The following is a 27,723-nucleotide window of genomic DNA, read 5'->3' on the forward strand; positions in this document are numbered from 1 at the left end:
ATCACGTTGCTCTCCCTCAACAGATTTTTGCAAATAACTTTAAAGCGAAAGGAAAAAGGTCTATTGTACCATTCATTAAACATGAAGTATTTTTTTTTTAAACATGAAGTATTATCTTAACCACATTGTTTGACATCCGTTTTAGGTATGCTGCATAATATTAATACAGTTGTATGTGCATATCATTTATAAATAAGTAAACTGTAAATACCAGTCTGTGGGGGAGAAGGAATAAAACTGGATGTTTAAGGGAGGCCACTTAGTGACAGCAGTTGGCACAGGGAAGACACAGTGGGTGCTAATGACTAATGACTGGTTCCATCTCCTCCCTTGGTGATAGGTTTGATGGGAGAGATGATAAGCAGGGAGTCAAGGATGGCTCCCCGATAGGGCCTGGAGAGGAAGGTGGTGCTATCATTCACTAAGACTGGAAACACAGGAGCAGGAGCAGGTTATGGCACATTCCTGGGCGGAAATTGGGAGTTTGAGTTTGGGACTACAAATCTCCAGTGGAGATGGCCCCCAGGAAGCTGGATTTGCCACCTGCAGCTCTAGGACATTTTGTGTTGGAGGTGAGGCTCAAAAGTCATTAGGCAGAAGGAGGTTGCTGGGGAGGCCTGCAGAGTGATCGAGGGGACAGGCTGCGCAGGTACCTGGCGGAACACCACAATGAAAAGCTGGGCCTCCAAGGCCGGAAGTGTAGTCACCAAGGTATGTAGGAAATTTGGAGAGAAAGCGGCGGGCGCCAACTCTGGAAACTTTTGTACTTCAAGCGATCCAGAAAGGAAGGCGTGGTCAGCAGGCTCAAACCCTGGAGAGAGCCGAGGGGCTACAAGGCACCCGCTGGATTTAGCAACTAGGAGGTCAGTCGGGACTCAGAGGAGCAGGTGTACAAGCCGGAGAGCAGGGGGAAGGAGTGAGTATGGGAGTGTGAGGGCGTGTGTGTATTCGCGTGTGTGTGTGTGTGTGTGTGTGCGCGCGCGCGCGCGCGCTCCCGGGCGCGCGCGTGTTGGGAGGGGCAAGAAGGTGATCCAAGGAACTAGGCTGACACCCGGCTGATGCTTGCGGGTTCGTTCAGCTACAGGGAGTAAGTCACCTGTTTGGGGGCCGTGACCCCAGACTCTCACCTTGGGAAACGTCATGGTGAGGGAGGAGGCTCGGGCAGGTCCAACCACCGCGGCGAGCGCTCTCTGGGCCCGGCGTGTGGCCGCGGAGGCGAGTTCGAGGAGCCGGGCTGGAGGCTGACCCCGGGCTGCGGCGGGCGCGCTTCCGGCCGGCGGGGGGGACAGGGCGGCCACCGCGCCCCCGGCGCTCTCAAGTTTCCTGTTGGCAGCGCCGCCCGGGCGCCTCAGGTAGCGGCGGGCAGGCCTGGTTGGTGGGTGGCGGGCAGGCGGACCTGCGCGGCTGCGGCGGCCCGGCCCGCGCCCTTCTGCTGCCCGCTCGTCGCCTCTCGGCTCCGCGCCCAGGTAGGGCACCGACCCGGGCGGCGCGCGGCTGGCGGGCTTCTTCTGCGAGGAGGCGGCTCACCTCTTCCCGGCGGGCCGGCCGGGGGTTCAGGGGTACGAGGGTGCGGGCGCTCCGGCGCCGCGGCGCTGAGCCGGCAGAACACTGGGTCCCCGCCCCCGCCGCGGTCTGCACGGCCAGCGCCCGCTCAGCTGGCTGGGGGCGCGGCCTGGCCCCGGCCGGGCCCGTACTGGCTGCGGTGCGGGGCAGCCCCTCCGCGGCGCTTGCGGTGCGCCCTGCCCGGCGTGGCCAACTGCCCTCCAGCCCCGCAGGCCGCCCCCTTCAGGCCCACGGCTGGGCCCTGGCCCCGGCCCCGGAGCCCATGAGTGCGCGCGATGCTGCATTGCTGACCTTGGGCCAGCGGCCCGCGGCCCCTGCTGCCCAGGACGGGAGCCCGAGCCCCCGGAGGTCGGAACCTTGGCTCTGGGTTTCCCAGGCCACCCTGGCGGCGGCGCCAACCCCGGACTCAGCCCTGTCCTGGCCCTTCCCTGTGCTCCTGCTGCTGTCTCTGCGGTGGCCTGGGCTCCAGACACGTCAGGTGAGCCAGCCTCATCTCAGTTCCCTGGCGGCCTACGTTGGATTTGAGAGGTTTATAGAAATTGAGGGACCTGAGACAAGCTGCCCCTTAAGGTCCGGTACAAGTTTCTAGGTGTTTGACGTTCAGCCAGATGCCCACTGCTGAGGTCGGCTTTCCACCTAAAAGGCAGGGGGATGGACAGAATGACAGGGTGTGGGTTCATTTGAGGCCTTCATCCTTACCTCTTTGGCTGCCTCCCAGCATGGGAGGTGTACTGGCCTATGAAAGTCTGCTTTCTGCCCTTGAACTTCCTGGTAGCTGCTTTGCCAGCAGAGTTCCTAATGGCTCCTCTCCCCTGGCAGAGGCCTCTGGGGGAAGTTTTGAGAGACCCTGGAGTAGGAGAGGCTTGCTAACTACAGTGTCATTACCCCAGACTTTAGGTCCTTGCATGTGTCTGGAAGCTTGGGGGTGACAAGTTAGCAAAGGAGCCAGGTGAAAGCTGGAAGGAAAAAAATTTAGCATGGTCCTGAGCCTATGATGTGGTGGCTGACATTTGGTCAGCTTCAGGGAAAAGCTGATGGTGGCTGAAGCCCTCGCTGTGAAGCATTTTGGCTGAGTGGTAGTTGAGCTACTGAGTCAGAAAGACAGAGCTCCTATTAGCTCTCACCTCTCCGAGTGTTGGCTGCAGGTTTGGAGTCATAAGCCTGGGCTGGCTACTTCCCTGGGTGAAACTCTGAGGGTCTGGCTTGCTGTGTAGTTAATGGAATTGAGCTGCCCTAAGAATCATGGAGTTTGCATGAATGGGTTCCTGGGAGCCTCTTGGATCTCTTGGCCCCAGCCTCAGCACACCTTTAGTCCTTTTAAGATCCGAGATGATGGATGAGTAGCTTTCAGCTAGGTCAAAAAGTTCTTTGAGAGGTGAGGCCTCTTTTTCTTGTCCTGATACTAGGTAAATACATAGCTCTTCAAATGGCCTCAAAGCCAAACCCAGATCGTGAAAATATCACGGGCAGATAAAATATAGATAAAATATAACCATGGGATGAAGCAGGAAGATACCTTTTCTCCCCTAAAGCTCATTGGCCTTTCTGGTTCTTCTCCCAAATATATTAATCCCTTAGATCTTCTGTGTGCTGGCTGCATATGGAGGAGAGGAGACCCTGTCTTTGGGCTTTGATATATAAGGGGCCTGGGGCGTAGAAAGAGGGGCTCATGGCCGGAACACTGGCCATGCAGAGTCAGCAAGAAGTATCAATCATGGAGAAGGCTGTTTCTCCTGATCTGGTTTCACATTTAAACATGGTTTCCCTCTCTTTGCTCCCAAATAGGAGCTTGAGAGAGTGCCTGGCACATAATAGTGCTCCATAAGTAATATTGAATAGAAGGATTCAGTGCCTAGATGAAACTTCACTTTTGGTTACTTGTACCTGAAACCATGATGACGATGACGTTGATAAATGATACTTATAAAACATATACTATGTGCCAGGTACTATTCTAAGCCTATTCTAGCATATTTGCACATGCTAACTAACTTAATTGCCATGGCAACCTACAAGGTTGGTACTGTTATTATCCCCATTTTATAGGGAATAAAACCGAGCCAGAGAAACTGAGTAACTTGCTCAAGGTCATGCAACTAAGCTGTAAGATAGGATTTAAACCTGGGTAGTCTGGCTTGAGCCTATATACTTAACCATATACTGTACTGACTCTTGAGATTGCTATAGATAGATTAATCACTTAACTCATTCACTCATTCATTCATTCAATGATTATATTGATACCTACTGTTTTCTAGGCAACAGAGAGATATAATAGTGAATGAGGTGGTCAGGGTTTGCCATGAAGCTGTTATTTGGCCATTAAGCCCCTTTGTCCCACTCCCATGAGAGTCATGCACACCTCAGAAAGATGAGAAGGAAAAATGAACCCTTAGAGGCAAGCCCAAAGCATCCTTTCAGAGGAAGGGAGAGTACTATCTTTCTCGGTGAGACACAATTCGATTCCAGCCTTTCCTGTCCTGGTGTTTGTGAATGCAGTCTGGTTTCCTGGGCAGGAGAATACAGGCCCTGGGCCTGGTTATCACATCTTGCCTTAATTTTTGTTCAAAAAGGAAATAAGGCTTTGAGCTTGGGACCCGTGCTCCTTAGTCCAAGGAGACTTCTAGGCCACATGTTGGGCTCAAGATGGACTTGTGAGGTCATGAGCGTAGTTTGCCCTCCCAAGGCAGAGAGTCACAGTTGGCGCCTACATTGCCACAGTTCTGGAAGCTCTTCTATCTCTTTGGCTCTAGCAGGACCCTTGGCCATTGTCCCAACCTCTATTATCTTTTTTTTTCTTTTAAGATTTTGTTTATTTATTTGGCAGACAGAGATCACAAGTAGGCAGAGAAGCAGGCAGAGAGAGAGGAGGAGGCAGGCTCCCTGCTGAGCAGAGAGTCTGATGCGGGGCTTGGGATCATGACCCCAGCCGAAGGCAGAGGCTTTAACCCACTGAGCCACCCAGGCGCACCCTAACCTCTATTATCTTGACTGAGCTGCTGCCCATCTCTGTCCAGACCTGATGGTGTGGATCGCACATCCATACCTGAGTGTCAGGAAGGCAGCTTTCTCTATGCCGGAAAATGAAGGCTCAGGTGGAAGGCATTTTCCAAAGTCTGTGCCACAGATATTAATAGGTCTTTTTTCCTATGGTGGCAGTAGTGAGAGGCTCAAGTAAGTATGTTGGGCTCAACAGAGTCAAACAGCTTGCTTTACTAAAGGACTTCTGATGTTTAGAATCTGCTAGTAGAAATTGTGCATGAATCCCAATAAGTGATCATGGTATGCAGTATTTTCTAAGCCTTCTGACCTTATATGTTCTACACACCACACTTTGGAAAGTGCTTGTTTAGACTGAGGCTGTCCACGGTCCGGTTACAGGTGCAGAATAGAATTCCCTGAACTGAATCCAGGTAGATTCTCAGATGCATGGGCTAGAATGCTCCCACTGCAGACCCCTGTTGTACCTTCCCCTCCCCAAAACATTTCAGCAGAAGGACTCACTTGCCCTTCTTCCCTTCTGGCAGAACCGTACTAAGGACCTGGATGTTTTTCCCATATGCTTTAAGTTCGTTTAATTATCTAATGAATAAATATTACCCTCCCTCTAGGTTGCTTGTAGCTTGCTGATCTCACTGTTTGTGAAACAGCTGTGAGGACAGGTGGGCTGTAATCTCTGGGTAGCTAAAGCCCAGCGGCAGCCCGAGGATCATGTGTCAACCCTGTAATCCCACTCTGCACACACAGGAATCATTATGTGGGCTCAGGAAGGCGCAATCTCAGGATTGGACACGAGGAGGTGACTCAGGTCCAAGTCAGGACTAGCACTAGCCTCCTGGTAAACAACTGACCCATCCTTTCTGGGCTCTTGTCCCCAGGATGTCAACAGCATCACAGAAATAGCTGTTTTGCTCACGGTTACTTCTCAGACCCACACCATTTGTCTAAGTCACGGTACCGTTCTAAGCCGTGCTTTCAGGGGACTGCTTCTGTGGCTTGCCTGAGGCCACACCACCGTCCCCAGGGAGAGTAGCAGCCGCGGTGGCCAGGGGGTCGAGGGCAGCCAGTGCCCAGAAGGCTCCTCAGAGCTGGAGGCCCACGTGGGAGTCAAGAGTGGCAGTAAGAGGAGGAGGACGGGGTGGGGGAAGCAGGTGGGTCAGGAAGGATGGCCTTCCGTTCTGGTGCGTGCGTATGTGTGTATGTGTATGTGCGTGTGTATGTGTGCGTGTGTGTGTGCGTGTGCACACGTGCGCTGCTGCACTCATGCTCTGGTAGAGCCTGTTAGGCTGCCCAGTCACCTGGGACGTCAGGTCCTTTCAGGGAAGAAAGGAAGCAGAGGGACAAGGCATGCCAGCCTTTCATCCTAAGCCTGCTCCTGTACTGAGAAGTCTCCTCTCCCAGAGTCCCTGTCCTTTCCTGGGAACCAGGGAGCAGGTCAGAGTCCTCGGCTCTTTTAGAGGAGCAGGGGAAGGAGGAACTCTGTTGGCAGCTGGGCTCAGCACCTCCCCGTCAGTCCTGGGGTGCTTTCTGGGAGGTTCCCTGGGGGGGCCTTCTGAGGGAAGGCGGGGCAGGTTGTGGCCTAGGCCATCCCTTGGGTAAAATGAACCTGGTGGCCAGGCCAGGCCTGCCGCGGGGTTCGAATGGAATCAGCCGAGGGGACGGTACGGCCTGTTCCTGCCGGGCTGTCAGGGGTCTGGTCCGCAGAGGGAAGCTGTGGCTTCTGTGCTTGGTCAGGAAGGCCAAATGTTCAGCTGGGTCGGGCAGCAGCGGCTTTAGCTTCTGGCTCCGGAGAGGGGCACGAACCCCGCCAGGATGCCACACGCCGCACGCAGCCGCTGAGGAGAGTTGGCATCACTTGGGCCCTTTAGGACCTTTGGAAATTTTCCACTTACATTTCGTATTCATGGAAGAATTTCCAGCCCGGACGTTTCCTGCTCTTACTCAAGGCTGCGCACAGATATGCAAAGCAGAGACCTCCCACCCCAGCCGCGGCAGGCAGGATAGGCTAGCTGCTGTCACACTGACTCAGCTCAGCCTCCCGGATGCACACGGCCCATGGCCCGAGCGTGTCGCCCGTGTGGCATCCTTGGGGCCAGCCATGGAGACTCCAGCAGCAGGCTCAGGTCTGTGTCATGGGTGCTGACAGTGGGAATATGGCAAGAGCAAGAGACGGCTTCTTTTGTCAGGAGGGGACTTAAGGGGTCCTGTGCTTCCTTTCTGAAGGGGTTGTAGAGCCATGAAAAAGCTGTTTCTTGACACTGGTGGCATTCTATAGCTTTCTAACCTTGGGCCACTTCTCCAAGCCCATCAGAGGGTGTCATTTGTAACAACGGGATAAGCTATACCCTAGCTGATTGACTTCACAGTTAAGCCTTCCAAGCCGGTGGCTTCAGCTGACAAACGGTTGACAAACGGTTGAAAACCAGGCTTGAAGAAGCAGCTGTAGCTGAGCCTCTGCTTAGCATCAACACAGCTGGCTTTTCTGGGCATGTCTGCCCTGCCAGGTGTCTCTGGGTCTGCGAAGAGAGACGAGCCATGGAGGGAGGGGTCAGCAGGTGGGAGCTGTCTGCCCAGGATGTCCAGAAGACAGGGTTATAACTGGCTCCTGAGGCCCACTGACTTAGCCTGGCACCCCAGCTGGGTTCCTCGGTCCATACTGTGGTACGGAATGAAGTCTCCCCCACTTATTTAAGACACTGGTAGTAATTCTGCAGGAGATGGTTATGGGTTCTGCGACAAAAGGGATCTAGATGGGGAAGTGTCCTCGGGCCTTTGATGTGTCTTGGGAATCCAGGGTCAGGAACTATGGGATGGAGCATCTCCCTGATAATTGACCACAAGACCTGTTTCACCAGCAACAAGTATCGACTTTTCATGGGACCCACTTTGGAAAAGGCTGATTTAAACTATTTAAAGAAAAAAGAAGATTTTTTGTAGAAAGCTGCCTCCAGGAAAGTATGTTTAATTGACTTCAGCAAAGTCAATTTTGTGTAAAGACATGGCAGGATCTGGCAGAAGAGTCCTCAGACACGAAGAACCACCCCCACCCTAACCCCATTTCTGAGGAGGCCTGGTACGCTGTGGCTGGTTCATGCCTGGGTGTGTTTATAGGGTAAGGGTTAGGGGTAGGAAGGTGGTGGTGGGCAGGTTCTGTCCAGGGAAGAGATGGGTCTCAATGGTATAATTCCCTTAGCTGGCCTGTTTCTGATGTGGGTTAAGTGGGAGAAGACCTTAATTACCAAAACCTGGGATGTAGAAGTTCACAATTTTTTTCCTATTTTCCTTTCTCTTTAAGAAACTCTTTAGGCTATTTTCTCTCTCTCTTCTTTGTGTTCGTTAAAATGACATTATAACAGTGTTAGGGGCACCTGGGTGGCTCAGTCGGTTAAGCCTCTGACTCTTAATTTTGACTTGGGTCAAGATCTCAGGGTCCTGAGACAGAACCCCCTCATCAGGCTCCCTGCTCAACAGGGGTTCTGCCTCTCCCCAGCCCTCCCCGCCCCCTCTCATGCACACACTCTCTCTCTTTCTAAAATAAATAAGTAAATCTTTTAAGAAACGGCATTATAACAACATTAGTGATAAAAATCAGATATTGCCTCACACACAGGCAATCCTGCCATCTGGTCATTTGAGTATCTCTCCTGCAGCCCTTTATCCTTAAGGGGAGGTATTTTCATATCACTGTACTCAAAGCATGGGTACAGTTTTATGTATTAATTTTTTCATGTACTGTCATTTCATGGCACTTTTTTATGTGATTGCATTTTCCTCATAGTTATAATTTTGGTTGTTTAACTTTTTTTTTTTTCCCAAGTGAGCATGCTCTCATTTGGACATTTTTTTTTTTTTAAAGATTTTATTTATTTATTTGACAGCGAGAGATCACAAGTAGGCAGAGAGGCAGGCAGAGAGAGAGGAAGGGAAGCAGGTTCCCTGCTGAGCAGAGAGCCCGATGTGGGACTCGATCCCAGGACCCTAAGATCATGACCTGAGCCGAACGCAGCGGCTTAACCCACTGAGCCACCCAGGCGCCCTCTCATTTGGACATTTTAAAGCTACATACGAATAGTGCAGGTAAACGTCTTTGCACTTTCCTTCCTGCAGATTCTTTTCTTAGAAGCCATTTCTGGACGTGGGTTTACTCTATCAAATGGCGTAGATACTTGATGGCCCTCGCTGCCCCTTGCCTGGGGCCTGTTTGATGTCTACTTCGGAGATGCCCTGTGAGGTTTTGGAATTCTGTAGTTGACCCGCAGCCTTAGGGTAGGGGGGACAGGGGTCCAGCTTTGTTCTCACCCTCCAGTTCCTCCTGGCTCTAGTTCTTTGTCTTCCTCTCTATTTCTCTCCCGTCACCTTCCTCTCCAAGCCCCGTTCTGATGGTTTCCAGCTTCCCTTTCTGTCTGCTATCAGGATGTGGACATCTTCACAGTTAGCCCTGGTCCCCTTCCTCCGTGCAGGTCAGGCCTTTGCTGTTTTGCTTTCTGCCCCCACAGACCGATACAGTTGTGTGCCAACTTCCTTCCTCCTCAGCAGTGCCCTCTCACTGAACCTGCTGGAGGGGAGAGAGGCCCAGGAAAGGCATGGCCCTGTGGGTGGAAGGAAGGAGGAAATTGGCTTCACAATCAAGGGACCACAGATGTACTTTGACAGGTGTTGCTAGCCTGCTTTCTTCTTCCTGTCTGTATAATGAATGAGGCCCAGTGGCCACAGAGAAGACCAGAGCAGCAAGCCTCCCTGAGCTTTGGAAACCCCTCTGGTACCTAGAAATTACAGCACTTAGAACTGAGAGGGCCTGGGAGACTGCTTAGTCTTTATCTCACAGTGGAGAAAACTGTGAGGCCCAGAGAGTGACTGTCCTAAGGTTGCTCAGTGAACCCCTCCTCCCCCGTAATTGCTTCCCCTCCTGGCCACACAGCATCTGGGTCCTGCCTTACCCTCAGCTTCCTCTCTCACTAACTAAGCCACCTCTCTCTTTAAACCATCCTCAGAGAAACTGTGGTAATAGGTAGACAGGACACTCCTTGTCCAGAGCTGCTCCTAGTGAAGGGGGCTCGTTGACGGGATGCAGTATTCACCCATTCCATAAATGTGATGCTGGGGACAGTGAGGAGACCTCCCTGACGCCCAGGTGGACAAGGAGAAGCTCTAGGGTGCAGTGGTTAAGAAGACAGACGTGGGAACCAGGTGCCTGGGTTCAAATCCCTGAGCAGAGGCTCAGAGAAGAAAGGGGGCGCGGGGCGTGGCAAAGGCTGAGAACAGCACAAGTCCGCCGGCTTAATGAAAGTGTGACCCGGGCACATTAGCTCTCTGTGCCTTCACTTTCTCATCTGTAAAATGTGAATAATAGGATTAACCGAATGAATAAATAGAAAGCGTTTGGCAGAGTGTACTTAATACGTCCTATGTACCCGTCGAAAGAAAGGAACCACCCAGGTAATTTAGGCCACCTACTGATAGTAAGGAAGTAGTAGGCAGATAAGGCAAGCTTCTTTGAGGAAGTGAGTTTTCAGTTGGGCTGTGAAAGGTAAAGAGTATTCCTGACTCGAGAACTTTCTTTTATTTGCTGTGTCTTCTTCAAAGTTCCACAAAGTCTCGGAGATGGTAGACCCATGGCAGTAGACTGCTGCTTTTCAAAAAAAGGCCTTTTTGCATGTGAGGAAGAATGAAGCTATGGATTCCCCTGAGCACTGTGGTCATCTAGTAGGACCTTAGGCTCGTCACAGACCTTCCCTCTGTGTAGGAGGGAGTGAGGTTTGGTCATTGCTGTTCCCAGATGGCCTCTGGACCGTCTGCAGGAGGGAGCCTAAACTCTCTTCTCCCTTCCCCGTCGTGGAAACAAAGCCGGGAAAGGTGGGACTGCCCAGGTGCTGTGGGTTCCTTGAGTTCTGGACAAAAGAAGCGCACATAGACAATTCATTCTTGGACTTCTGAATTTGTTTTCTCATGAAATGTGAGTGGTGCTACCCTCTTCACATCCAATGACTTATGAAGCTAGTTTTTTTTTTTTTTTTAAGATTTATGTATTTATTTGATAGAGACAGAGAGTGGGTGGAGGGACAGAGGGACAGGGAGAGAGAATCTTAAGCAGATTCCTTGCTAAGCGTAGAGCCCAATGCGGAGCTCAGTCTCATGACCCTGAGATCAGGACCTGAGCCAAAACCAAGGCTCAGAAGTTTAACGGGATGTGCCACCGAGGCGCCCTATGGAGCTAGTTGTTAAAATTGGGCTGTTGAGTTTGTTCTGGGGAATTCCTGAGCAAGACAACTGACCTTAAGGGTCAGGCCCTTATTTTAGTACCTTCTCCTCCCCCACCCCGCTGACTCAGGCCTTCCAGGAATTCAGGAAGGTTAACGCTTGTTTCTTTTTCTGCTAGCCGAGATGCCACGCCAGTTTCCCAAGCTGAATATCTCTGAGGTGGATGAGCAGGTTCGGCTCCTGGCGGAGAAGGTCTTTGCTAAAGTGCTCCGGGAAGAGGACAGCAAAGATGCCCTGTCCCTTTTCACCGTCCCTGAGGACTGCCCCATCGGGCAGAAGGAGGCCAAGGAGAGGGAGCTGCAGAAGGAGCTCGCGGAGCAGAAGTCTGTGGAGACGGCGAAAAGGTCTGTCCCCATGGCCCAGTGCCCATATGCACAGTTGTGCAGGCCCCTGCAGGCTGTGGGTGTGTGTCCTGAGATGAGCTGGCCACTCCCTGGGAGCTGAGTTTGTTTCTTAACCAAGACCACTCAATTTACCACTCATTTCTTGAAGAAAGTTTCAGTGCCTGGGTTAAGTTGGAAAGATCAAAACCGCCATTTTCTCTGCTGCTGTTTGAATAACACATCATTTGCAAATGATATTTCCACATTCTTACTGGAATTTGAGGATTTCTTGGGAAACACCAATTTCACTTCTTTTCACCACTTGACAAGTGCTTGGCGTTTTTAAATGAGTCCATTTGCTATTTGCCAAGTGCTGTGCTGGGCACTGGGGATCACTAAAGAACAAAATAGATACAGTCCCTGCCCTGTAGAGCTTACAGTTAGTTGGTCTAGACCATAATTAAGTAAGGGGAAAAATTAGATAAAATATAGCAAGTTCTGATAAGGGCTGTATCAGTGAGGGTCTAACCAGAAAAAACAGAAGCCATGGAAGTACTGGAAATAGGATTTTAATGCAGGGCATGGGTACGGAGGGGGTAGAGACATGAGATGCTTCCAAGATGGAAGCAGGAGATGCCTGGCTTTAATCCTTCTGGCATCTTCCAGTTTCTCCCAGTGGTTACCATCAGTCAGATCAAGCCAGAAGCCAGCTGACACAATGCTGGAAACACAGGGGAAGATGAGGAGTGGATCTGAGGACAAACAGGCCTAGTGTGGGTGCTATGATGTGGATGAATAAGGAGTTTAAGGATAGAGAGAGACAGACAGACAGACAGAGAGAAGGAGGGAGGAATCTCACGCTGGAGGGAGTGTCAGGACTCAGGTCAGGCTGGCCTTGGGCTCCCTGAGAAGAAGTTTGGATCTTAGTTCAAGGGAGATGTGAAGTCCTCATTCTTTCAGTTTATCTCACCCAGCAGAGTGCGATTGAGGAAGAAAAGAGCTCTGAGAAAGCGTCTGGTGGGGTTTTAGCTGGGCGCTTGCCTAGCCAGCAATGGCAGACCCCAGAGCTAACGAACATAGTGGATATTGAGCCCTACCTGGGACCTCATAGCAATCAGGTCCTTCCTAAGATGCCTCCTTATTTTCAAAGGCAAGCCCCTTGCTTTCTTGGTAGCTGAGAATTTCAGTCTTACCTTAATGTGTTGGGAAAGAAGTGAAAAGCTGAGTACTGGTATAAAGGCAAGAACAGCTTCACCGTGCAAAAGAAGTGCTTTCCTTCCTCTGAGGGGCTCTGAGCCCCCGAAGTGAAGGGGTAGAGGGTGCCATCTGTCAGCTGTGAGTGCCAGCCGGTGCTGGGTGAGGGGGTGTGGCTGTTGGCCCCGCAGTGTGCGCATCCCAGGAGGGTCAAGAAGAGCAGGACTGTGGAGATCCCCTCCCCCCCTGCACTGGCTTAACAGAGGGCTGGCTCTAGGAACTGAATGGTGTGCAGGGCCCTCTGTGTTTTATGAATCGTGCATTTTAGACCCTTAATAATGAGAAGAGAAGAAGTCCTGGCATTTTTTTGTTACTAGGAATAGTGGGTTTCTTTTTTTTTTTTTTTAATCTTTTTTTTTTTTTTAAAGATTTTATTTATTTATTTGACAGAGAGAAATCACAAGTAGATGGAGAGGCAGGCAGAGAGAGAGAGAGAGAGAGAGGGAAGCAGGCTCCCTGCCAAGCAGAGAGCTGGATGCAGGACTCGATCCCAGGACCCTGAGATCATGACCTGAGCCGAAGGCAGTGGCTTAACCCACTGAGCCACCCAGGCGCCCCGAATAGTGGGTTTCTGAGGCCGCTTTCCATTACAGGGTGACATCTGCAAAATGAGGTGGTTCTCTTCTTATGGATGCCCAGCCTAACAGCAAAATGGAAACCTTCTTACTCCGGTCCCCATGGTGCTCCGAAGTTTCCAGAAATTCTTCTGTAGGCTCCTCTCCAGAAATCATGTTCTGTCCCTCCTTACTAGGATCGGTGGTCTCAGTTTGCATCTCTCTGGAAGCTCCTTGAGATTGGCCTCTGGCTCCCACTGTATCCCCAGGATCTACCCGGGGACTTAGCCATGGTGGCGAGCAGTGGAGGGTGGCAGAGAAAAGATGTCCTATTCCTTCACTGCTGCTGCAGATACCACATGAGAGCAGCTACAGCTCTCTGGACTGCTGTGTTCTGCCACTCACTAGAATTTTCTGTGACCTTGGAAAATTAGGAAAACTCTCTGTGCTCTAGTCCCTTCCTCTCCTATAAAGTGGGAATGGTAACAGTAGCTACTTCTGTAGGGTATTGTGAGGAATGAGGGGATTGACATGGAAGGGGCTTAGGACAGTGCCTGGGTCACACACAGCAAGCCCCATGTCGCTGTTCACGGCTTGCCCGATTCCCTACCAAGGAGACGATGGCAGTAGATGCTCGGTCCTGGGTTGCTCAGTGGGCTTTGCCTTCTTTAACCCCCACATCAAGCTGATTAGCTGGATGTTCTTACTGACTTCATTTTATAGATGAGGAAACTAGGGCTCAGAGAGGTGAAATTAACCTGCACGAGGATGTATAGCAAGGAAGTGACAGAGCAGGGACTAGAACTTGTGTCTTTGGAATCTAGAACCCCAAATTCGATCACGAGGTTCTTCCATCCCCGGCCAGGGGTGAGGTCTTTGTTTCCACCTATAGGTGCTGGAATGACACTGGGTACCCCTCACCAGGGTCTAATTGCTGGGTTTTGAATGAAAGGAGGGGAAGCTGGGCCAAAGCTCTTCACTGCCCACTGGCTTTTCTCCCAAAGGTTAGACTGGTCCCTGCACTTACCGGTGGGAGAGCCCAGTGGTGTTCAGAGTTGTATGGCCCTAATTCATCTTTCAGCTTGGCTGCTCAGTACAGGCACCGTTATGCAAATACTCATAGGCGAGCCGTCCCTGGAGGAGCTCTCTCCTCAGCTTCCTCTTTCTTTCTGGTGCCTCCCTGACATTCTGGGATATTAATGGTCATATGGAGCCATTCTGCAAGGAGCCCACAGGCCCAGAGCCAGCAGCACATCTCCAGATACCCGGAGTCTGTGGCTCTGTGTTTCGAACTGCGGCATGAGAAAGGGCATCCAGTTCGGAAGAAGCCCTTCCCCATCCTGGCTCCTCCGACAAGCCTGAATATTTCTGGCACTTGAGAAGGCCTTTCTTTACAACCATTGCCTTTTTCTCTCTTATTTAAAAAAGAAAAGAAAAGAAAACAGAAGAAAAGAAAAAAAAAGGACTAATTGTAGGTCTCATGTGAGGGCACAAACTAAAACCAAGACGTAAACCAGCTTCTTGTAAAAGAGGAAAAACTGGACGGTGAGTAGGAAAGATGAGGTGCTGCGGCCTGGAGGCTGGCTGTCCAGGATGGCAGCGGCTCTTAAGAGCCGAGCTGGGTTCAGGCATCTCCCTTCTAGGAGGGGGCCGACTCCAGGAGCCAGTGCTCTGGGCTGCTCAGAGAAGCTCTCCTTTTGCCGGCTGGACCGGATGAGGAGAGCAACGAGGGCAGCTTGCCACCCGCCCTGCCTCCTCAGGAAGATGACATTGGGGCTGTTGGGAGTCCCAGGTCCCTGTTGGGTCTTGGGGGCAGGTCAAGGTGAGATGGTGGGGCGGGCAATCTATGGAATCAAAGTGGGGGGGCAGAGAAAAGCAGACAGGAGAAGCAAGAGGTACCCGGAAGCTGTCCCTTTGTCCACACGGAATCCTATCATCTCCCTAGTCAGAGCTCACCTACTCAGCGAAAGTACAAAGTTGCAACTTAGGGCAATACTGATGGCCACAGGAAGAATATGCAGCCAAAATGTACATTAGTGCTCCCTAGCTCTCCTGTTTCTTCCTTTTACGCAGCTTTATTGAGATATAATTCCCATACCATACAATCTACCCATTTAACGTGTACAATTCATGCGTTTTATTATATTTGCAGACTTAGGCAGCCATCCCCACAATCCACTGTAGATCATTTTTATCAGCCCCCAAAGAAACCCTGTCGTTTTCAGCCGTGATCGCCCCAATACTCCCATCCCTTCTCCTATTTGTTCTTTACAGAGAGTTCTAATAACCGTGGTTGTCCTGTTTCTTATCTTGTGACAGATTTAAGGGGGGAGATTAGAAGTGGGGAGAGGGATCTCCATGGGCAGGGGCGCAGAAGGGGCATGTGGGGATTGTGAGCTCAGGCGTGGCAGTCAGGCCTGGGAGTTCAGATTGACGGCCCTTCTCTGACTACGGAGTGGCCTTGGGGCGAGGCTCTTAACTGCCAGGCCCCAGTTTCCTGATCTGCACAATGAGGATAATAAAGCACCTACTTTGCAAGAATTAAGTGAGCTAATACGCATGACTACTTAGGACAGTGCTTGGAACATCATCAGCATTCTTGGTTTGGTTTTGTCATTGTTATTACCTGACAGTCAATAGTGAAGGAGGAAGTCATGAAAAGCCACACAAGAATTCGAAGCACAGTAGTCTTGGGACAAAATGCCTCTAAGCTCATGACTAGGTAACACAACGATGACTATGAGTCATCAAGAGAATTTTAAATTGTGTTTAGCATGCACTGATTAAAATATAGGAAATATGAATTTCATTTAAAAAAAGAAAACCCACACCATAACTGGCTTTTTTTTTTTTAATTGAGTATAAGGGGACTAGATTTTGTCTGAAAAATATAGCTTTCTAGAACAGCTACTTTCCCAAGTCAAATAGATAAACCAGTATTTGTTAGGAATTGAGCGTAGTACAGCTATGGTGTTATTAAATCATTCTGTTTAATGAAATTTCTAAAATCAGGGGTAGGTAACTTTTTAAATTCAGGGCTGTTAACAAAGGAGCTTCATTTATTTTTTTAAAAAGTTTTTTTTTAATTAAATTTTTTATTTTTTATAAACATACATTTTTATCGCCCAGGGTACAGGTATGTGAATCACCAGGTTTACACACTTCACAGCACTCACCTTTCTAAAAATGTATTTATTTGAGAGAGAGAGAATCTTAAGCAGGCTCCATGCCCAGCATGGTTCCCAACATGGGGCTCCATCTCAGGACCCTGAGATCAAGACCTGAGCTGAAATCAAGAGTCCAGTGCTCAAATGACAGAACCACCCAGGTGGCCCAAAGAGCTTCATTTAAAACAGTTTGATTCATTTGTTTTTGACGTTAGGAATAGAGAGTATTAGGCCTGTTGTAAAAGATAGCAAAGATTGTACTTCATTTTGACCTCTGAGGTCTTTTGGGAGGAAAGGCAGCTGGGAAGGACTGGGGAGAGGGAAGAAGGGAGCAGGCAGGCAATGGAGACCCACATTTGGTCAGGAGGGAGCCAAGGGAGACAGTGACAGTTGAGGGCAGGTTATCAGAGGGAAGTGAAGGGAGAGACCGTGTTTATGCCTGACAGGCTTCAAGTGTGCAAACCAAAGCTACACCACTTGGGCAGGCGACTGGCCATTTGGTGTGTGCAAAGAGTAAGAGCTGTCCACGGGGCCCAAGGGCCTGGCATCCCTTCTCAGAGTGCTCGCCCCTCCTGGGCATGCACCAGTATAGTCAACTGTATCAGCTTTCTCTTTTCTGGATAGACTGTGACCTCAGGTCCCAATCATTGCTCCCCTTTTTAGACCATGGGTCCCCACTTCCCCAGGAATCAGTGCAGTGATGGTGGAAGCAATGGGGGACAGTGGGAGATGCCTGTCCACCTAATGGCATTCAGATTCACACTGTTAATAAATCTCCATGTTGTTTGGGACTAAAGGTTTGGGGCCAAACCTTTAAAAGGGTAATTCTCATCTGGAGGGGTAGAGGCTGCCAGAGTGATCTGAGTGTGTGTGGGGAGGGGTGGGGGAGTGGTTCAAACAAGCCTGCACATTCTGAGTATTCTCCTCTCCCTTTGAGAATGAGGTAGGGAGACTTCTCTGTCCCTGCTGCTTTACTGCTCTCACCCCCAGTCTGACCAGGTGTCTCCTCTGGGATCCCCAGATCTCCAGCGCATCTCACACACCAACCATGTTGTGTGATGACAGCCTGTTGAGTGGTCTGGCCATCTATGCCATCATCAGCCAGCCCCCTGGAGTCCAGGGTAGAGTTTCTCTCTGTTTACCCCTGGGGCCTGGCACTTGGTACTTGATTGAGTAAAGTGAGGTCTGCATGTCGCCCTCTGACTCACTGTACACAATTGAGAGCCTTCGGGGAAAGGTTTGTTCTGCTGACTGGCCCTCCCCGGAAGCCCTCTGGACAGACCACACAGGGCATGTGCTTCAGAGGGTCCCTGGAAAAACACTGGCTGTTCTCTAGAAGATTGAGGAGGGCCTTGAGTTCTTAACTTGGGTTTAGCATATGAACCAAATGTTGTTATAGAAAGGTTTTGGGGTGCCCCGAGCTAAGGAGGTCTGGAGAGTGGCACAGGGTAAGGGATGGGAACACTGTGAATGGCAGGGGCAGCAAAGGGCCATAGAGCTGGGATAGGAATGGTACCAGATAGGTGCTGAGAGGTGCTGTCATAACAGCCCATGTGACCGGTTCACGTCCTTGTGTTGAGGGCCTGTTTGGGCAAGAAGGTCTCTGTGGCCCAGGAGGATCATCCATTTCCAAGAGGACAAAGCTGCTCCTGGCCCTTTGGGCCCTCAGGCCTGGCCTGGAGCTGGTGTCCTCCCAGTCCCACACCCTGCCAGCTCTTTGGTAGGACTGAGTCTCTGCCAGGTGGATATGTGGGTGGGGGAAGGAGGGGGCCTGCCAGCTGTGACAGAGCTGGCTGGCTCTGGTGCCCCAAGGGCTAGCACGAGGTACAACAGATGGGACTGTGGACAGACAGATCTTGGCCCATCGTAAGGAAGTGCTTTCTAACAGTGACAACAGATCATGTTTTGTTCACCTTGTTTGCGTGCTTAGCACTGGCCTGACCCAGAGTGAGTGCTTGGTGAATATATTTTGAATAAATGATTGATGGCTGATGTCTTGTTCAGAAATGTAATGAGCTGTTTGTCAGTGGAGGTGTTTAAGCAGAGGCTGCCTTAGTGAGGGGACTGGGATGTGTAGTTTAAAATCCTTTTCAGCCCAGACCATGGTTCTCTACTTCAGATAAAGCTTATGCTTCCTTCTTTTATTCTTGTTATGCGTGTGGGGCTTCAGATGGTCTTGAGAGGGAGAGAAAGACAGGTGTGGGGACACACACACACACACACACATTCAGTCACACAGTTGCTGCTCTCCACCTTTGTTGGCTGAGCCTTGGTTGGCTGGAATGGATGTTACATATGGGCCTATGGTAGACAGAATTTCTGAAATGCCCCCGCCATAGATGGTCTTCTCTAATCTTCAGACCCTCTGAACATGATTAGGCTATAGAATACAGCACAGCAGCCTTACAGCCGCACAGAGCTGGTTTCTGCCAACCCCGTGCGTGAGCAGGGAAGTGGCTTCTTTCCTCGAGTCTCCAGATAAGAGCTCAGTGAAGCCAGAATCTTGACTTTGGCCTTTTGATACCCCAAGCACGGAGCCCAGCCAAACCCACCCAGACTTCTCACCTACAGAACTGTGGAGCCAATTAAGGCTTGTGGCGATTTGTCATGCAACAATAGAAAATAAATACAGGTCCTCTCCTTGGTCTCCATTTAGCTTTTCCAGTTTGCTGAGATACAAGCTTTGTGCGTGGCTCTGGTTACTCTAAGCCCTTGCCCCATCCATTGACAAACCCGTCCCTTGCACCTATACAGTCGGGGCTCTCAGCCCAGGGATGTTCACATGTGACAATCTGGTACCACTTGAAGGCCTAGCGGAGCCATAATGATGTCTTCAAGAAGAGTTCTTTGGGCAGCTAGGGGGTAATGGCTTCCCCACTATGGCAGAAAAATATGGATATTCCTAGGACAAGCCTGGTGGGCTCCTGGCTTAGGCAGCCTTCCAACTTCCTGAACGCAGCAGGCTTTATTACTTTTCTTACCTGTTACTCACCTCAGACGTCATCTTGCTTCTGCTTGGTGAGACCAGCCCTCGGGCGGTGTTGGCTGAGGCATGGGGGTGGGTGGTAGGGGAATGTTGGCAAAGAGATAAAAACCATGAGCTGGCAGGCATGTGAGTGACACAAATGCCAGAGTCTCATGGGATCCAGCTGAACAGGTCAGAATGTTAGAGGGGGCCCAGAGGAATAGCTCTTCCTGTAGGTATGAACGTCCAGAAGTTGCCAAAATGAGAACTTTATTGCTCAAGGTGAATCTTGAGGAAACCACTGAGGAATGATTGACTGGCAAGAGTGGACATCTTCCTTGGGGCAGGATGCTTAGCTCAGCTCTGTGGAATGCGTGGATGGCAGGCTGGAGAGAGCCTGAGCTGGAGGCTCCTGGAGTTAGGCAGAGTTTCTGGAATGACTCAGTGCCTCTGTTGTGCAGGGCCACGGGATGGGCAAAGTACAACTCCGGAAAAGGGGCTGCCTCTACTTTCCAAGTATAAACAGCCTGGCCGCAAACGAGGGATGACAACAGGTGGGAATATAAGGACCAGGGAGCCATGGCAAGTGGTAGGTGTGTAGACAGAGGAGGGCAGTGTGGTTCCTGAAAAATTGGCAGTGGGCCTGTGAGGAGAACTGGCCAAGTGTCAGGAGGTAGATAACTGCTTCCAGGTGACTCATAAGGCCTCTTTGGAGATCAGGCAGTTTCCCCACCCCTTCTGGGTAATCATGGTGTCTGGAGAAGAGAGTGGTTCTATGGGCTCTGATGGGTGTTTGGGTCCTTTTCTGGTGGCTATGGGCCCTGGTTCTCCTGCTGGGCCCTTAGCTCATTCCTGGCATTGGATACTCCTGGGTGGCAGTGTTAGGGGACCGGGGTCATTAAAGACAGAGAAAAAGACAGGGAGAGGGAGTGCTCATGGCTTCGCCTCATTCCTTCACTTTTAACTCCCTTCCTGGGGATCCTAGGACTTGGGGTGATGTCTTTAGTTAATGAAGAAGGTGAGTTTCATGAATCACTGCAAATAAGCATAAGCTTGTGGCCTTGTAAACCACCTGTGCCCACTTCCCCAAGAGTTGGTGAAATCGTCTTTTTGTGCTAAGGTGACAGGTCCAGAGGGCCCTGAACTTGATGCTGACCACTCTCTTTCCCATAATAGAGATATAGGTCTGTGCCTGCCCGGCAGTGGGAGTGGCTAGGATGGCCCATGTCAGGCTTGAGGAAGGAGCGACAGAAGTGACAGGATGGAGCAAGGTCCTTGGGAGGCTGAGGGCTAGCTGCCACCTTGCCATATGACCTTGAGCAAGCTCTCTTCTATTTCTGGGCCCCTAACTCCTTCATGAAAAAAAGAGGTGGGACTAGTGGGTGGTCATGCTCTCTCTGGGTTCCAGTTTCAAACTTTGTGAACTACAGGGTGGGTGTCACCTGTGACCCTATTCACTGTCCTTCCTGGGGCTGTTCATGTGCTGGGACTTAGAGTTTGGGTGACTTGACCTGGTTGTTTGGTGTGAGACCCTGTGTGGTCTGTCCTCTGTCTCCCAAGACAGTTGCTTTCTCCAGGGTTCTGTGTGCTGTCCAAACAGGCCAGGGCCATGCCCAGTGATTCCAGGGAGGGGTGTCTGGAGGGCTGCTCTATATCTCAGGCGGTGATGTGTATGAGAGGAAGGCATAATTAGCAACTTCTTCATGGTAGGGCCAGCACCAATGACGAATCAGAGGAAATTCTGCCATGTACATAACAAAGACTATAACTTGCCCCAATTCCTGGCTGATGTTTCCCACTTTTCCTTGTCCTTGGCTTTTAGAAAGAAAAGTTTCAAGATGATTCGGTCCCAGTCCCTGTCTCTGCAAATGCCGACGCAGCAAGATTGGAAGGGCCCCCCGACAGCCAGTCCGGTCATGTCTCCCACGACTCCTGTGTTCCCTGGTGCCACTTCCCAGCCCACGCCGGCGCCCTATGCCATGCCCGAGTTCCAGCGGGTCACCATCAGTGGAGATTACTGTGCCGGGGTAAGGCATCTCCCGCTCCCCACTCTCTCCCTGCGCATGAAGGCCATTGTGCCTGTGCAGAGGCCAGGGTCCTTGGGCCACCGGGGACATCCCTTGTGCTGAAGCCTGGTCTGCCTGCGGGGGCCTGGGAGGTGGTGGGCAGGAGGCACAGGAGTCTGAAGACAAGGAGGGTCTTAGTGGAGGTTGTGAGGTGCAGGTGTGGCTAGGGCACTGCTCATCCCTGTGAGGGGGGCTGAGGGCTGTGGGCTGGCATGCTGTGCCTGTGGCCTGCAGGTTCCTTGTGTTCTGTGGGTCCAGAAGGCTGCTCTCTGTCCCTGCAAGCCATGGAGGAAGATGCCAGCTTGGACCCTTGAGTGTTTCCAAATGTTGAGTGGACTCCACGTCCAGGCGTTGGCTTGTTCGCATGGAATCAGTCATTGCCGGTTCAGCTCCTCCATGAGATTCGGCTCAGTATCCTTAAATACAGGCTAGACCCTCCCAACCAGGAAGAGGGCTCCTGATGAGAAAGTGAACATGTAACCAAGTTGGTTAGCTCAGTCACTGAAAATGTGCTAATTTTCCTGGTTGGATGATGCATTTTTATTGCTTCCTTCTTGAAGAGAAGTATCTCTTGGTACAGTTGTAAGTTTGGTTCTCTCTTCCTGGCCCTCAGCCTGCTACCTGCACCTCCCCCTCCCCCCTCCTTCTTCTCCTGCTTCTTCTTCCTCTTCCCCTCCTCCCCGTCCCCCCTCCCCCTCCCTACCCTCCCCCTCCTCCCCCTCTTCCCCTCCTCCCCCTCCTCCTCTCTTCCCTCCCCCCTCCTCCCCCTCTCCTTCCCCCTCCCCCTCCCCCTCCTCCTCCTTTCTTCTTCTTCTTCAGAGAGGGTGCACACACATGAAAGGTGGGGAGAGGGGCAGAGGGAGAGGGAGAGAGAGTTCCAAGCAGACTCCCTGCTGAGCGTGGAGCCCATCGTGATGCGGGACTCCATCTCACATCCCTGAGATCATGACCTGAGCTGAAGTCAAGAGTTGGACACTTAACTGACCATGCCACGAAGGCGCCCCTGAAATATTTTATTGTTTGAGGCTACCCTTGGTTTTGGTTTTCTTATGTGTATCTACAATTAATTGGGCATGTATAATTTGTTTATCTTTACATAGATGGTAGTTTACTATACACATCATACTGAGTCTAGCTTTTTTCACTTAACAGTACATCTGGGAGATAATGCCATATCAATAGATAAAGAACATCCTTGTTCTTGTTCTTTCTTTCTTTTTTTTTTTTTCACAAGTGCCTAATATTCCACTGTGTGGGTATACCACACTTGAAGTTCCTATCGATGGGAATTTTGTTGGATTGGACACAATGCAGGCCTTCTCTGAAGTCACAGCCTCCTGACCAGGAGTCCTTGGTGTCTATCTGGCCCCTGACATGTGGGCAGGATGGGAGAAGGGGGAAATAGAGGCAGGCTAGCAGCCAGCTGAATGGGATGATGTTGGCCTGGTGCAGTAACTAGCTTCTTTCCATCGGTCCCCTGGCACAGAGCCCCTGAAATGGACAGTTGGCCCCAGAGAGCTATGAGCAATGAGAGATAGGCTGACCTTGCAGATCACCTTGACTCCCAGTGGGCTTACTTCCAGGCATGGGGCCCGTGTATCTATGAGCTAGCTGGTGGCTGCTGGTCCACTGGGATCCTGAGCACCTTTTCTGATGCCTTCAGCCATGGTCTGAGCCCCTTGCCCTGCTGAGTCCATTGGCTCTGCCAAGTGTTTGGCTTTGTCATCGGCAGGGACATATTTTTGTCTAAGGTTCTAAGATGTGTGTGTCTATTCACCTATTCCTGCTGCTCTCAGAAGTCATCCACCAGAAGGTCTAAAATGGAATTAACACGCCCTCATGGGGATACTTGGAAACAGGAAAGGAAAAGCTACTTTCTTTCTTTTTTTTTTTCTTTAAAGATTTTACTTATTTACTTATTTGATAGAGATCTCAGGTAGGCAGAGAGGCAGGTGGGGGAGGGCAGGAAGCAGGCTCCCTGCTGAGCAGAGATACCTATGCGGGGCTTTATCCCAGGACCCTAAGATCATGACCTGAGCCCAAGGCAGAGACTTAACCCACTGAGCCACCCAGGCAATCCAGGAAAAGCTACTTTTTTAACAAAAGCTAGGAGCAACGCTGAGTGAAAGTATAGAAACATGCATGGGAAAGCTATGTACCAACTTCCTTCCTCTGAGCCCGGAGCGGAGTGAAAGAGCGGGGAGGGGAGTGTTTTAGCTGTATCTGTGGTGATTTATTTATTCAAATATATAAGAGGTCTGGAACAGTCATGAAAAACATTAAAAGTTTTAGCACTGGAAGGTAGACACATGGGTGTCTGTTGTATTATCTTCAGTGCTTGTTTGTGTATTTAAAATATTTTCAAACTAAAAGTGATTTTTAATTAAAGCAGTGAGGAAACTGCCAGGAACCCCTCTCCCCCGCCCTGTGCTCCACCCGCATCTTGGACCTCCCTCTGCTGTGGGTCGCTTGTGTCCTGTTATGTCTGTCTGTTTAGCTTCTTGTCTCCCCAGACATGTTTGGGTTTCTGCCACATACCTCCTTCCCAGACAGACGGGGACGAAGGAGCCCACTAGAAGGTGGGCATGTATCTCTCTCTTCCTTCATTGAGAAACAGGCAGCTCTGGGGAGACAGAACATGCTTAGGTGCTGGGAACCAGTCAGATCAGAATCTGAAGTCTGACTTTGTAACTTCCGGCGAGTGATTTATCCTTGCTGGCTCACAGTTTCCCCCTCAGTAGGATGGGTTGCCGTGAGGACCCAAACGAAATCCAACACTTAGCCATAAGTGCTTGTGGACTGGGTGAATTGGTGATTCACAGACGAAGCAGAGGCCAGGGGATGGCAAAGCAGCAGACTGAGCCCTGCAGAGTTTTTATTTTCATGTCTGGGGGACCCCTGGTTTTTCGCAGATGAAAGTGGTGAGCCTCACCCTCATCAGGGATGTGGTCCAGGCCCTTTTCATGCTCAGGGTGCATCAGCGGGTGGCTTAACCAGCGGGTGGCTTAATCATCTGTGGCTTAACCAGTTGCATTTGATGCCCGTCCTGGGGTTGCAGGCCGGAGCACTTCTGGGTCTCCAGCAGCCCTCATTCTCCACCTGGGCCGGGAGTCCCCGGGCTCAGTCATTCACTAGGAGGACACCTCGGACCCAGCCCAGAGGTGCTCAGGACTAGGATTTATTACAGTGATCAGATGCAGAGTGAAGTCAGCACAGGGAAAAGGTACAGAAAAGGTACAGACAGGAGAGTCTGGAGGAGCCCAGGCGCCTCTCCCGGTGGCATCAATAGAACACACTTCATTCCTTCACCATAGCCGTGTGACATGTTTGAAGTGTCGTCTACCCTGGAAGCTCATCAGAGACTCAGCACCCAAGGTTAATAACCTTGTCTTCCAGACTCCCAGAAAAAACCAGGTGTTTGGCATAAACCGTAGTGTTTGTACAAACCACTGAGGCCAGATGAGCCGCTCCTGTTAGTCAGTGAGTGGTGGGCATACACCTGAAACGCAAGTTCTCAGCCGTCAGCTGAAAGCCAACTTAGCAGGAGATCTTGCTATGGACAGTCATCTCAGTCCTACTATGTGGACTCTTCTCTGCCCACCCCCTTATGCAGATCACTGTGGAGGACTATGAGCAGGCTGCCAAGAGCCTGGCCAAGGCCTTGATGATACGGGAGAAGTATGCCAGGCTTGCCTACCACCGCTTCCCACGGACCACTGCCCGCTACCTGGGTCATCGGCGGGGAGACACTGTGCCTCCGGAAGAAGGCCTCCCAGGTAGGGCACTGTGGGTGTGGGGCATGGGGGTCCTAAGTGGGGCACAGCTCAAGAGTTGGTCAGGACTTCTTACTGGCTGTATGTATTTGGCCCAGATGGTGTTTTAAGGAGAGGGCCCTGGCTTGGGCTTCCTACACCCATGTTTGCTGGTTTCCCCCAGCATTGCGTCTGCACGCACTGTGTGCTCTGCTCTGGGTAGAACTGAGCTATAGAAGTTCAGAGAGAGGTGAAGGACAGTCCCTGAGCTTGATAGTCCCCCAGAGAGAGGCAGTCTCATCCTGGATATTTACAACAACACCATTAGACAGTAAATGCTGAATTTGCCGACGGAGTGGGATAGAGTGGGGGGGTAGATGCAGAGTGCATGTTCTGGGAGCAGGGAAAGTAGGCTCTGGAGTCGAACACACCTGCATTCTGGTCTTAGCTCCACAACTTTCTTGGGCAAGGTATTTCTCCAAACCTCAGTTTCTCAGTCTGTAAAATGGGACTGATATCTCTGTCCTGGGTCTGTTCTGAGGATTGAATGAGAGAGTGCACGTGAAGTACTTAGTGCAGTACTGGCATGACTGAACACTCTGAGTGAGTGTTGAGTCAATGGTAGCTGCATTTATGCTAAAGAATTTGGAGAAAGAAGAGATCAGAGATAGGCAGAGTGGTTGCTGGGGGACTCTGGCCTGAGAAGGACCTAGGAGCAGTAGAGGCTGTAAGTTGGGTAAGATGAATGAAGACAACAAAAAGCCACCATCTACAAAGTTGGCACCAGAGGACCAGGCAAGGGCCTGCTGGTCTGTGCCTGTGCCCAGGACTCTGGCTGCCCTCTGGGTGTAATAGGTGCCAAGGGGTCTCCCGTCTGGGTTTTCCTTGAAGCTCTGAGACCTGGATGTTGAGCATGTGTGACTTCCTGGGACCCTGATTAAATCTCAGCCCTTCTGGTTCCATTTCCCTGAGGCAAGTCGATGTCGCCTGCCTCAGTCTTGACAAGGGCCAACAGAGTACCCAGGGGGCCTGGGAATGAGTCTGGTGAGGCCGAGGCTGTGTCTTCCTGCAGGATCCTGGTTCACTTTAGGGACTCCTGAGCTGGCCGGGGGCTGTGCCTAATGTGGGCACATGCTTTAGCCCCTGTGATGCCTCACATCTGCTCTGGGGTGGTCTGTTCCGAGCAGTGCCCGGGGGGATACCCAAGCAGGTCACTCGGCCTTGGCTGCTTTCTTTGATGAAGAGTCCCAGGCTTCCCCCTGCCTGGGCTGGCAGCTGAGCAGCTGGACCCTGTGGAGGGTTGGCTGGTGTGCAGAGTCGGAGCCCCCAGATCTATTGCCATCTAGCATAACCTCTGTTCCTTGGCCAAAGGCAGAGCTCATCTAGAGTCAGGAGAAATCATAGGAAGAGTGATGAGAATAATGTTGTCTAATTGATGGGTCAGGAATTACTGTTACAAAGCCCCTCTTATACCGACTTTTGTAGCCTTCACAACAGCTGGTGAAGGCAGGGGGTGTTAGTCTCAGGGGTGGGACCAGAGAGGTGAAGTGCTTTGTTGAGTCTCATAGCTGGCAAATGGCCAAGGGCATTTTTGGTTTCCCATGGGCTAACAGCCCTGGGGACTGAGAGCTCTGTCCTTGCCATTCCCCGCTCTGGGGGGGGGGGGGTGGGCTGCCTAGTCTGTGCTTATCTGGGGAGGAGGGGGACCCCCCTTCTATTTAGCCCCGTGGCTGCCCCGGGCTCAGGAAGATGTGGGAGGACAGAGACAATTATTCCCACTGGGCAGTCCCAGGTGCTGCCTGGGACTATTTTATTACGAGACACAGCGGCCCTTTCTAATGTGCCTGGTGTCCCTCTCATCCCCAGGAGGCTGAAGCTCATTTCAGTTAAATTAAAAACATTTATTGCCGTGCCAGCCATGTGCCAGGGACTGTTCTAGGAAATGGGGATACAGTACTAAACCAGACAAACAGATAGGTCCCAGGATAAGTAAGTGGAATTATTGCCCATAGCGGCAAATGCCACAGAGACGATACAGAGGAGCGAGGGCCACAGGTGATGTCAGGGCAGGTAGGGGTGGCTGGGGTGATGAGGTTTTAGCTGAGATGATGAGGATAGCCCTCCCTGAGTAGGTGACTTCTGAGCTCACGTGAGCTCATGAGGTCAAGGGCACGTTGCCATCACTCAATCCTGTTTTGCAGATTTCCACCCTCCCCCTCTGCCCCAGGAAGATCCTTACTGTCTGGACAATGCTCCCCCCAACCTGGGCTACCTGGTTCGCATGCGGGGGGGCATCCTCTTCGTGTATGATAACAAGAAGATGCTGGAGCGCCAGGAGCCCCACAGCCTGCCCTACCCTGACCTGGAGACCTACACCGTGGACATGAGCCACATCCTGGCTCTCATCACGGATGGCCCCACGTAAGCCCGCTCTCCCTGAGTCCACCTCTCTGCATGGCGGCTGTCCTATAGGAAGGGGCTGTCAAAGGCCAATCAGGTCCCCCTTTTACTCCTGGCTTTCCTGCACTTAAATCACCCGCTTTCCCCCGTGCTTTGTGGGTTCCTGTAACAGTTTTCCATCATAAGCTGGCATGTTCTTAGAGTCGGTACTACCTGTCTCTTCTGCATCCTGGAGTTGGAGCTTCTGCTCATCAGGGCCAACCTGTGCACCTTACAGTGACGGTTCTCCCTCTCCCCAGGCAGGGCGGCATCCTTGCCAGGATCCAGCCTAGGGCATCATAGACGGTGGAGGAGAGAAGACTGTTGCTTTGGTTGTTGGGTTTTCTGTGTTTCTGGAGGGGAGAGTGCAGGGAGCCTGGGA

The 27,723-nt window shown here is 51.3% G+C and overlaps 1 protein-coding gene across 7 annotated transcripts in view; it reads left to right on the forward strand.

Moving 5' to 3' along the window:
* The first annotated feature begins 983 nt into the window (after nucleotides 1-983).
* The window catches only part of AMPD3 (adenosine monophosphate deaminase 3), a 46,138-nt gene continuing 19,398 nt past the window's right edge, over nucleotides 984-27,723 (forward strand). For 2 of the 7 annotated variants that reach the window (XM_059135950.1, XM_059135958.1), the window contains exons 1-5: nucleotides 6,552-6,686; nucleotides 10,940-11,165; nucleotides 20,907-21,111; nucleotides 24,764-24,926; nucleotides 27,104-27,323. In XM_059135950.1, the coding sequence (XP_058991933.1) occupies nucleotides 6,662-6,686; nucleotides 10,940-11,165; nucleotides 20,907-21,111; nucleotides 24,764-24,926; nucleotides 27,104-27,323 (839 nt within the window). In that variant the 5' untranslated portion in view covers nucleotides 6,552-6,661. The other 5 variants (XM_059135967.1, XM_059135975.1, XM_059135993.1 and 2 more) reach the window with 5 other exon arrangements.

Source organism: Mustela lutreola, chromosome 1 (genome assembly GCF_030435805.1).
Source record: "Mustela lutreola isolate mMusLut2 chromosome 1, mMusLut2.pri, whole genome shotgun sequence".
Lineage (NCBI taxonomy): Eukaryota > Metazoa > Chordata > Mammalia > Carnivora > Mustelidae > Mustela > Mustela lutreola.